Source organism: Ciconia boyciana, chromosome 1 (genome assembly GCF_034638445.1).
Source record: "Ciconia boyciana chromosome 1, ASM3463844v1, whole genome shotgun sequence".
In the NCBI taxonomy this organism is placed as follows: Eukaryota; Metazoa; Chordata; class Aves; order Ciconiiformes; family Ciconiidae; genus Ciconia; species Ciconia boyciana.
Genome location: NC_132934.1, coordinates 128,914,106 through 128,926,000, shown reverse-complemented (window position 1 = coordinate 128,926,000; position 11,895 = coordinate 128,914,106). Strand labels below are relative to the sequence as shown.

Sequence of the window (11,895 nt, the reverse complement as noted above, 5' to 3'; positions counted from 1 at the left end):
AGGGCCTTCCTATTAGAAATACATTAGGTTCAAATGACCTTGACCTATGATACACAGCAATGATCCTAACAAAATAAGGGGTTAGCCATGCTACTGAGCGGTCCATTTCAGCTTTCCTTCTGCGTTCAAAGGAACTGTTCACAATCAAATAGGCTTTGGATTAGCCCTTATTTTTCAGTGATGTGCAATCCCCTTAACAAAGGTGAATTCTTCTTTCTCTTCCCCCTTTATTATCATCACTGTCCCTACACAACCACTCCACAGCTGCAGGTCTGCAAGTTGCTGGCAAAGGTGGTGTCTGCCTGCGATCACAGGTCACCAGCATCCACTGTAAAAGTTTGGTTTGGTGCAAAACACACAGGTATACAGGCACACTCCTGCTGATGAAGTCTGTTTGGAAACAATTTTTGCTTCACAAAAAGGGATGGTAACTTTTGAACAGGAAGACACCAATGAAATAATTATAGTACAGAAGAAACCATAAAGTGTCTATCCCTTGGTATCTTTAAGAACAAATTACAAAACATTCTGTGAGGGATGTCATAAGTAAAGCCGTTTGGGGCAGGAAGATGAACTAGATGACGTCCTAAATTCCATATTTCTGTGGCTCTGTGATCACTGTGCTTGTGCTTGTGTGGGTGTAAGCCTTCGCTTCACACAGACCCAGGGATAGGATGGCAGACTCCAGACAGAGGAAAGTTGAAAGGAGATGTCAAGCACGTGGGGAAGAAAGCGAACACCTGAGCACCTGGAAGAGTGTCATATGCTCTTAGTCATTTTTCTACAAATTTTTTTTAATGACTGAGGCTCACTAAAATAAGCCTTTGGGGAAAAACTTTAAAAAAAAATAAATCATCTGGTCCACAATAGGGGCTGCAGAGTACAAATATTTTTACTTATTTAATATGTACTGGAAGGTTTAATTTAAGTGGTAGATGGTAAATGCATTTTTATGAAGCAGAAAAATGTCCTAAGAAACTAAAAATTGACTTTGCAGAACATAAAAGCTTTCTAATGGCAGCCATTCAAATACTACGTATTAGTGTGGCTATATTGGGAAATGTGCAGACTAGGTGTGCTAATTTCTGAGGATATTTTTTCACTGGCTATTTGTAAGAAGCGGCTAATGACAATGTCTTTGGCTTTGGTGGTCTCCATATTCCTCTCCCGTGATATCTGCATGCTGATTTGATCTACATTAGTCATGATAAGCTCCGAGGCCAGGATCTGAGTGGGGGATGCCCTGTTTGCTGTACTATCCATGATGTACTGCTTATACAGTTCCACCAGCTTCTGTTCGAGGTAGTCATTCAGGGCTGAGTCAGAGAGAGGCTGCTGGTGGGGCACTAAGCTAGCCAGCCGCCAGCACGAGGAGTAGCCTTGCACCGGCTTGCGGCTGGCGTCGCTTGGGGGGACCCTCATGGACTCCATGGGGGGAGGAATCTCTGAGGACTCCAAGAAGGGGCCTATGCCGCTGTCGCAGGTAAAATCTGTTGTGACTGAGCTAATCGGTACCACGTAGTCCCCGGCTATATGCAAATCGTTGTAGTTCTTGCAAATGCTTTTGCAGGAAGATGGAACCAGGTAGGTGTCTTTTCTTGTCAGCCCCTCGCAGACATGCATAGCTGGAGACGGCTGCCCTTCGGGTGCTGGGTGCTGTGCAGGCTGTAGGAGATTATCCTTCTGCCTTCTGCTATGCTTGCTACCTCTAGAGCAGACTGAGGAAATGCACTTGCCAGCAGATCTGCATTTCTGAAGGAGGCTTTTTCCTTGTGCTTCATCCGTGGAAGAATAATTAATGGACCTCATTTCATACACCACTTCCTCAGCCGAACTCTTGCTGTAGAGCTCAGAGTTCAGGTCTTCACAAAGGTAGGCGATTCCGTAAAGGTAACCTTCTGACAGCATCCTTTGCCGAAGGAAAGGAACCACCAGTGGACAGAAAAATGACAAGAAGAAACCATTAGTTCATTACAAAACCACTGAGTGATGATTACATTCACAAGTCTGTTACTAGCTGTGGAGAGATTTGGTTTCCAATTTGGACGTGAACAAAAGTGTCTCTGTCTTTCTAGAGGACTTGAGTCAATGAGTCAAGTGATCAGCTAGTCTCCCTGTTGTGCTGTTAACTCAATTGCATCAAAGTATATTCTGTATAATATAACGTATGGCACGTCCAATACATTCAACGACAAGTGAGTTGGGAAGAGAGGAACAAGAAGTGGTTTGTTGTGATCATAGTTGCTGTAATAGCTTACACTTAAATATGTATGGTTTTGCCCTTGACTTCAGGAAGATGCCAAGGGGTTTCCCCCTTTTTCTCATACACTTTGAAGCAATTTTTGTTGTATGTGGTTTTTCAGCTGCCTCTGAACTATGTTGATTTGCGATTCATATTGAGAGTACCACCCCTTCTGTTCCAGATTAATCACTGTAGGTGTGGTTCCTGTTTGTTAAAAAAAATCTCAGATCATTAAATTAGCACTTACCACTTCTGCGTGCCAAGCAGGATGGAATTAATTGTCTCTAACTTTTAGACATGAAAATGTCAGTGGCAAAAGCAAGGCTTTTGGGGGGCATGATTCATCTGTCCTGTTTTAGACACCTAAATCGAAATGAGATGAATTGTGCCCTAGATTTGCTTATCACTCTCCAGTTACTATAAAAGGATCTTAAACTGACTATCCTAGATGTAGAAATCTGCAGTGTACTTTTGAAGAGACATATTTCAGTGCAATGCATAAGAAAGTGCACATTTCAGAAGTACTCCGGCTCCTCCACTGTTGGATTAGTCGTGAGTATCACCAGCTCTGAAATCAGTTTTTTCCATTGCGTTTCTACAATGGCACAATCAGGTTCCAGCAGTCACTAGCTCTCTCCACTCTCTGAGCAGGCAGCTCAGTCTCAAAAGCTGCGTAGACATGTTAGCAATGAAATCAGGACTCGCTAGCAAGGACACGCATGCATCTGCACATCAGTAAATGTTCTGCCCAAGCTTTAGCAGCTCCACTACCATGTAATTGTTCTTAAGTCCACCTCTGTGTCTTTTTTTTTAACAGATGTTAAGGAGATGATCAATGGGAAAGATGTCCTAAAGAAATTGTGTGGTCCAGCAAAGAGAAAGTAAATCTTAAGTAAAAATAAATTAAAATAAAAATTGTTTTTTTCTTCCTTAGAACAAAATATCTTGTGTGATAGAGGAACAAATGACTTGTCTTTGTTTTAATAGTGAGTACTTTTCTTCATTTACTATTTAATCCAATTATAACATTTTAATCCTTACGGATACTGTCTCTGCAGATATGAACATATGTCCCAGTTATCTGACAGTTTGCCTGCCTATTTCAAAACACCCGCTGTGACAGAGCACCAGAACAGGAACATCTTTCCACAGACTGTGAACAGGGAGGTGGCATCTCTCTGACACACACTGTACTACCCCATGCTGCTGTCAACTGCTTGACTTATCTTTTCCAAGAGTGAAAGGACTCTCATTTCTTAGTAAAGTATGTCATGTGTCACAGTTGCTAGTGTAAAATGCTGCACTAATAATATATGTTGGCTAAATCCTGTCTAAGCATGGATATAGACTTTAGGCAGATGTTGGGAAGAAGACAGCATGAGAAAATACTTTCCTCAGGGGGGGGAAATCACTTCCACGCTATGAAGAAGGAGGCTGGAGGGAAAATAAACTTCCTTCAGAAGGAAATCTTCATGGAAATTAAATGTGTCCAAACACTTGCTTTGGTGACCCTGGATCCGCTCTACTCCCGCAAGTTGTGTGAGATTTCCCACAGGCAGGTAACATTTAATGAGAAGTGATCTATTTGCACGAAAGGGGAAAAAAAAACATGTTTGGGGCTTGGCATTCCCTGCAGTATGTTGCTATTGTCTTGCTTTAGGTTTTAGCTGTGATTAAAGGGCCACCACAGAAATCTTAGCCAAATGCTAGAGCTACTCAGGTTATCAACTCATCCTTCTCTCTCTCTTCTGTTTCTGTTCCCCCCTTCTGCAGTGCGGAGGCTGTTCCCTTCCCCCACTCATCCATGGCCCAGATGGCTTTATTGCAAAGTCACTGCTAGCTTTGGCTAGTATGAATCTGGAATTGTTATACACTTATTCCTATGCTTATTTTTAATGTGGATTCTGAGAAATGAGTGAAAACATAACATATGGCCTGTTCACTGCTCAACCAACATACGCAAAGCCAGTTGTGTTCAGGTAGCATGTGACAATTCTGTCTTTCCTACTACCCAGATGTATGTTATTTCTGTCATAAGGTGATACATTAGGGAAATGAAACCATTGGTTTCATTTCTTTGCACTGCATTCTGCAATACTTATTTTAAGCATTTTAGAGCACACTGCCTGAGACAGGAGTAGAAACAAAAGAACTGGCAAATTCAAAAAGATTAGGCTTCCATCGTGCTCAGGAGTTTTGCTGAATGAGTTACAAGCTTACCCTCCAAAGTTGGCAAGGGCTGTTGCACTAATCTGACAATATTACCAGCTCTGCAAGGAAATCTGATTGAAGTTTGGATAGGCAGTATTGGGAGCCTGAATGCAAAAGAGAGGTGCATATATCTCTGGTCCTAGTACTTAACATAATATATACCCCTGTCAAGTTGTTATTCCATCACTACCAATGGCTGGTCACGCAACTGGGTCACCTTTAATTCTTGCATTTTACATCTGATAAGGATGACAGTTTTCATTAATTCTACTTTCCTGTGCCCCTTCTCTTAATCCCCCTTCCATGCCACGCATGCACGTATACACCAGGCTTCCAAGTGCACAGGGATTATATCTAATATCTTTAAATATTTTGGGTTTCATGCTCCTTAAATTCAGATTTCACTTCCCTCTTCCTGAAAATAACTGCATGACTTTCATTGCACAAGGAAAAACAGTCCCTTTTACAATTCTGATCTGATGCATTTTGCATGTGAGGTGAACAAAGAGTTTTTTCCTTGCTTGGCTACTGTCCTGGCAATGGGAGCTCACTACCTTCTATGTAAGCCTAGATCACAGTGGAGACAGAGGGAGATGGCTGTCTGGTTTACACTGTCTTTGCTATCTGACATAGTCTTTATTACTGTCAGATGATCTTAAAAACTCATATGTCTTCCTTGGGGTTTTTGTTCAGTTCTTCAGTAGAAGAAAAGCCTAAAGGCAGGATGAATGTTTAAAATGGAGAATCTTACCATGTGGAGAATCCAGTGGTATTGCCAGTATTTTCTGAATGGCAGCAAATTTGCTGGGTTATAATGCTTGGAGATGGTGCCAATGTTTGCATACAGACCTCAGATTAGGGAGTCTGGGAGCAGGCAAACAGAATGGGAGTTCCTGGCTCAGGATAAGCAAAACACTTAAGGAAAGCCTGAGAAGTTTACACAAAGAGATATGATAAATTGTGTCCTATATAAAAACCTGAGCAAGATGAAAAGTTGCTAGGGAGAACAGAAAGAACGTGGTGCCAGCTGGGATCACAGCTCAGTGGGGAAAGGGACATTCTTTTGCATTGCAAAAGGAGGGGATGGAAACTCATAGAAAAGACAAGCTTGTTTTGAATATGTCTGGCTTTCAGATCCCTGAGCAAGGAGAGCAAGCCTGCATATGTTGCAGGACCCATACCTCTCCTTCCACTGGGACTGGTGTGAAACAGCTCCCAGGAAGCCTCAGTGCAGCCAGCGTAGGGAAATCAGGAGCGTGAAGAAGGTAGTATAATGAACCGTGCATATGTGTGAGTATAGCTTTTCCTTAATGCCTGAAACCCACAGATCTTTGGTATCTGGACCCCATTTGATAAGGGCTGTCTCCACTGCCCAGGGCTGGCTTGGGTAAAGGTAATGCTGATGACCCTAAACTGCGTGGTGAGGTGGACACATCAGAAGGAAGAGCCATCTTACAGAGAGACCTGGACAGGCTGGAAGAGTGCGCTAGCAATAACAGTATGAAGTTTAACAAAGACAAATGCAAGGTCCTGCATCTGGGGCGACATAACCAAAGAGCCCAGTACAGGCTGGGATCTGATGTGGCTGGGGAGCAGCCTTGCTGAAAGAAGCCTCCGGGTCCTGGTGGACAACAAGCTGAACATGGGTCAGCAGCGCACGGCTGCAGCAACGAAGGCAAATTGGGCCCTGGGCTGCATCTGCAGGGGCACTACTAGCAGAGACAGAGATGTGATCGTCCCACTCTACTCAGCACTTGTCAGGCCACACCTGGAGTGTCCAGTTCTGGTCCTCACAATTCAAGAAAGAAGTGGACAGACTGCAGAGTGTAATGGAAGGCCATGAAGATGATCAAAGGGCTGGAGAACCTGCCCTATGAGGAAAGATTGAAGGAGTTAGGACTCTTCTTCCTGGAGAAAAGAAGGCTGGGGGGGGACCTCATCACAGTATTCCAGTACTTAAAGGGCAGCTACCAAGAGAACAGAGGCTCTCTCTTCACAGGGAGCCACATGGAGAAGACAAGGGGCAACGGGTACAAGTTGCATTGGGAGAGGTTTCATCTCAATCTAAGAAAGAAATTTTTTACAGTGAGAACAATCAGTGACTGGAACAACCTCCCCAGGGACGTGGTGGAGTCCCTGTCACTGGAGTTTTTCAAGATGTGATTGGACAGGGTGCTAGATAATCTCATCTAGGCTCCCTTTCCCACGAAAGGCTGGACCAGGTGATCTTTCGAGGTCCCTTCCAACCTGGGCTGTTCTGACTCTATGATTCTATGATAACAGTGGCTGCTATTTGGGGTAGGAGTTGGCCCACTTCGCCTATGGCAGAAGAGAAGAGGAATAGCTAAGAGATGCTTTTGCACAAGCATCCAAACGCCTCCCGCTGCATGTGTAACTTCCTCTCCCTGCTGCTGCTGCGGCTCTGGAACACCTGGACCTGTGGGACAGCGTCGTGAGGCTCTTTCAGCAGCAGTCATGAGCAAAACCCCTCTTGTCCCCTCCCCACAGCTCTCTTCACTCTGATCTTTTGGTCTTCCCACAGAAGAAAAAATAAGCCCTGCTCAGCTTCTTTATTCACATGTGAACAGTTCAAGAGATGCAGGAAAGCTAGGAGTACCTCTCCCACGGGGGAATATGGGCTGTCTTGGGGGGGGAACAAGTAGAGCAGGTTTCAGAGGATAATAATCCTGTATTTCAAGAGTATGAGGGAATCTCCTGGAAGGACAGGCTGAAGGAAGCAAGTGAGGAGAGACACCTTCCCCAAGAACACATTATACTTTATATGTCTATTGTACTGTTGAATGTTCTTGTTATACAAGTGTCTACCCATTTTTAATCATGCTAAATGGATGGCAGTGAGCTTCAGGAGCAGCTGGTTTCTTTCATTTAGAAAAAAATACATTCTTACTGTATGTTTGAGTGCTGTTGTACCTTTAAGTGGAGTTTGGGGAGATAGGCTTCCATAAAAATACCATGAAAACTGTATGTGGGTAACTATAGCTTCTTGAGCTCTCAAATAATTTCCCATCCAAGTCTGTTTTATCAGTTCAAGTTCCCTGAAACTTCCTACAGAGCAAGCCTGATTCATCATTTTCCACACTCTTCTTAATCATCTATACCCATACAAAGTTGTTTTAGGACACCATCAATCTGATTTGATAGCATTTTACATCTCATACCCACAGCTGTAAGCAACAACATGAAATGTGAGGCAGGAAAGGATTGGGCCCCACATTCATAAGGATGACTTGACTACATGATATTTCTACACTGTGCTTTTATGTCTTTCTGGGGTGGAAATCACTTAATGTTTCTGGATTTCTGTGTTTATTTTAATGAGTTGTTGGTTGTTGTCATGACTGAACTATATGGACTGCGATATTTTGTACCTAAGCAGTTGAAGTAAACGGGAAATAAATTCATATGCACCCTTATAGGAGAGAACACACTTTCTAGAAGTGAAAAGAATAAATGGTAAAGCAAGAAAGACAGAAAAGGCTGAAGGGGTTTCCCGAGAGGAGAGAAACGGTGCACTAATGAGCATTGAAACGTTAATCACATCTGCTGTAGAGTATACAAAAGAGGGGGGGGGTGCATGTTGTGTGTGTGTGTACACCCATGTCAAGCTGTGAATTTGCAGCAAACCAGGAAATTCACTGTGAACCAGGAAAATACAATGATAAAGCTTCTTTGTTTATACTTTTTAACATCATCTTGCTTTCAGAGAAGTCTCAGCTTTTTTTCTATAATCTTTTTTAACTATGATGCCCATGTTTATCTATTATGGTGCCTATTTTTATTTCTAATCTACAAATAGAGTACTCCATTTCTAAGACATTAGACAGTACACTAACATGCACAGAAAGATCAATAAAAGCAACACACCTGGTAAGATTCCCTTTAGAAGTATTCTGAAAAACATTTTTAGTATGATTTTATGAAAGACTAGAAATATCAGAGGAACAATTGTTTTTTGCATTTCGAAGTTGCATTGCAATCATGGTCAGTCACGGTTGTGAAGATGGCACCTTTGAAATGTTCTCATCACTTCTTAAGGCAGCAGAAACTGCATGTGGACAGTGGCTGAGACTCTGCAAACACGGACATGCATTCAAAACAGAAAAAGTACATCTTCATTTTACCAGCTACCAGCTGTAATCCCACACAAACAGAACCGAGCCACTTTGATAAGCAAGAGCAACATTTTCATACATTTATATGCATAGTATATTTTAGTTCTTACCTCCAAAGATACAGCAGCTGACCAGGTACAGAAAATCTGTTGTCTTCTAACCAGTTTAAAGCTTCCTGTGAGTCTGTCCTACCCCAAAATGCAACGTTCTGTTTTTATTTCCTTTTAAAATACACTTCTAAGATGACATGTGTTTTATTTCTAATCTTCTATAGCACAGAAGTATAGAAAGAAAGTCCCTTAGGAGATGAGGGGGTTTTATAACTGACTGAACTGCAACATGTTGAACTTGCTTCCTCTTTTATGTCTAAATGAAACCTCATTGTGAAACTGTGTACTGTTAAAAAAGCTGATTGCAACACACTCAGTCCAGGCAGACGGACTTCTCTTTATTAACTGTTATACAAAAACCCCTGGTGAATTGAACAGCTAGAACAATCTTAGAGAAAATGCTCATTTGTTGGCAACTTACAGCGTACCCCATTTCAACCACTATCGTATCGTTCTCCTTTTAATTCATAGAATCATAGAATCATTTAGGTTGGAAAAGACCCTTAAGATCATCAAGCCCAACTGTTAACCTAGCACTGCCAAGTCCACCACTAAACCATGTCCCTAAGCACCACGTCTACACGTCTGTTAAATACCTCCAGGGATGGTGACTCAACCACATCTCTGGGCAGCCTGTTCCAATCCTTGATAACCCTTTCAGTGAAGAAATTTCTTCCTAATATCCAATCTAAACTTCGCCTGGCGCAACTTGAGGCCATTTCCTCTTGCCTCTCACTTGTTACTTGGGAGAAGAGACGGACCCCCATCTCTCTACAACCTCCTTTCAGGTAGTTGTAGGGAGCAATAAGGTCTTCCCTCAGCCTCCGTTTCTCCAGGCTAAACAACCCCAGTTCCCTCAGCCATTCCTCATCAGACTTGTGCTCCAGACCCTTCACCAGCTTCGTTGCCCTTCTCTGGACACGCTCCCGCACCTCCATGTCTCTCTTGTAGTGAGGGGCCCAACACTGAACACAGTATTCGAGGTGCGGCCTCACCAGTGCCGAGTACAGGGGGACAATCACTTCCCTACTCCTGCTGGCCACACTATTCCTGATACAAGCCAGGATGCCATTGGCCTTCTTGGCCACCTGGGCACACTGCTGGCTCACATTCAGCTGGCTGTCGACCAACACCCCCAGGTCCTTTTCTGCCGGGCAGCTTTCCAGTCACTCTTCCCCAAGCCTGTAGCGTTGCATGGGGTTGTTGTGACCCAAGTGCAGGACCCGGCACTTGACCTTGTTGAACCTCATACAATTGGCCTTGGCCCATCACTCCAGCCTGTCCAGATCCCTCTGTAGAGCCTTCCTACCCTCAAGCAGATCAACACTCCTGCCCAACTTGGTGTCATCTGCAAACTTACTGAGGGTGCACTCGATCCCCTCATCCAGGTCATTGATAAAGATATTAAACAGAACTGGCCCCAGTACTGAGCCCTGGGGAACACCACTTGTGACCGGCTGCCAACTGGAGTAAACTCCATTCACCACATTCACAACTGGGCCCAGCCATCCAGCCAGTTTTTTACCCAGCAAAGCATACACCCGTCCAAGCCATGAGTAGCCATCTTCTCCAGGAGAATGCTGTGGGAAACGCTGTCAAAGGCTTTACTAAAGCCTAGGTAAACAACATCCACAGCTTTTCCCTCATCCACTAAGCAGCCCACCGTGTCATAGAAGGAGATCAGGTTGGTCAAGCAGGACCTGCCTTTCATAAACCCATGCTGACTGGGCCTGATCACCTGGTTGTCCTGTACGTGCTGCATGATGGCACTCAAGATGATCTGCTCCATAACCTTCTCTGGCACCGAGGTCAGACTGACAGGTCTGTAGCTCCCCAGATCCTCCTTCCAGCCCTTCTTGTAGATGGGCGTCACATTTGCTAACCTCCAGTCATCTGGGACCTCCCCGGTTAGCCAGGACTGCTGATAAAGGATTGAAAGTGGCTTGGTGAGCATTTCCACCAGCTCCCTCAGTACCCTTGGGTGGATCCCATGTGGCCCCATACTCTTGTGTGTGTCTAAGTGGTGTAGCAGGTCGCTAACCATTTCCCCTTGGATTATGGGGCCTTCATTCTGCTCCCCGTCCCTGTCTTCCAGCTCAGGGGAATGGGTACCCAGAGAATAACTGGTCTTACTATTAATGACTGAGGCAAAGAAGGCATTAAGTACCCTCAGCCTTCTCCTCATCCTTTGTCACATCCTATGTTTCCCCCCACATCCAATAAAGGATGGAGATTCTCCTTAGCCCTCCTTTTGTTGATAATGTATTTATAGAAACATTTTTTATTGTCTTTTATGGCAGTAGCCAGATCAAGTTCTAGTTGGGCTTTGGCCCTTCTAATTTTCTCCCTGCATAGCAGGGTGTCCCTTGACACAGCAAGACATCTAGACATGTCAAGACTGTCATGCCAAATAGGTACAAAGACTGAGATGTCAAAGCAGAAATGCATTTCACAGCAAGCCTACTTTGTTGTCTGCAGACCCTCATACATCTCAGCTTCCACCAAACTGCACAGCTCAACTGGTTTATCAGATTTGGCTTGGTATCTGCAAAACCTGTCACAAGGAAAATTAGACTCAAGGTGCACTCAGTACCTCAGTGCCTGCCATACCCAGGCAGGCAGCTTGTCTTAGTAGGGGCAGTGTATGAAAATACCTTGGGCAAGTGGGAGTTCACCCTCCAAGCTTGAAGTGTATGGACAGTGAATATGGCTTTGAGATTGGCGTTGGAGTATTCCTTAAAGGACAGAGGTGAAGGATGTAACTGGACTGTTTGAACTGATCCCAAGAGGGTGTACAGAATTTGCATAAAAAGGCATCATCAGGCATCCATACATTGCAATAATAAGAGAAATTTATTTTCATTCTCAGTGTATTTTAACTTCCTTATTGAGGACCTATTTTATTTTTTTTTCTCAGAAGCCTCCAACTCTGCCAGCCAGAAAATATGTTGTAGAACAACGCTTCTATTAACATAATTTTGCTAAATATTCATTGTGATATGATTATGATCGGGACTAGTATCCAAAGTCTTCTTAGCCATAGGCATGGAAAAAGTACATTTGTCAGTCTGGCCCTACCTACACATCCCTAGCTACTTCATACAACAGTTTAATCAAATAATATTGTACCAAATCATATGCTATGCTAGGATCAAGAGTACCTAAAAACCACAAAAACTGGACAAAATTGGCAGTTTAA

At 43.6% G+C, this 11,895-nt stretch overlaps 1 protein-coding gene across 1 annotated transcript; it reads right to left on the bottom strand.

Moving 5' to 3' along the window:
- Positions 1-944: 944 nt before the first annotated feature.
- Positions 945-8,765, bottom strand: TASL (TLR adaptor interacting with endolysosomal SLC15A4). The gene is made up of 2 exons (XM_072852496.1): positions 8,697-8,765; positions 945-1,909 (listed from the first exon to the last, which is right to left on the bottom strand). The coding sequence occupies exon 2, from the start codon at positions 1,906-1,908 to the stop codon at positions 1,033-1,035; it is 876 nt and encodes a 291-aa protein (XP_072708597.1). The 5' UTR covers position 1,909; positions 8,697-8,765; the 3' UTR covers positions 945-1,032.
- Positions 8,766-11,895: the final 3,130 nt, after the last annotated feature.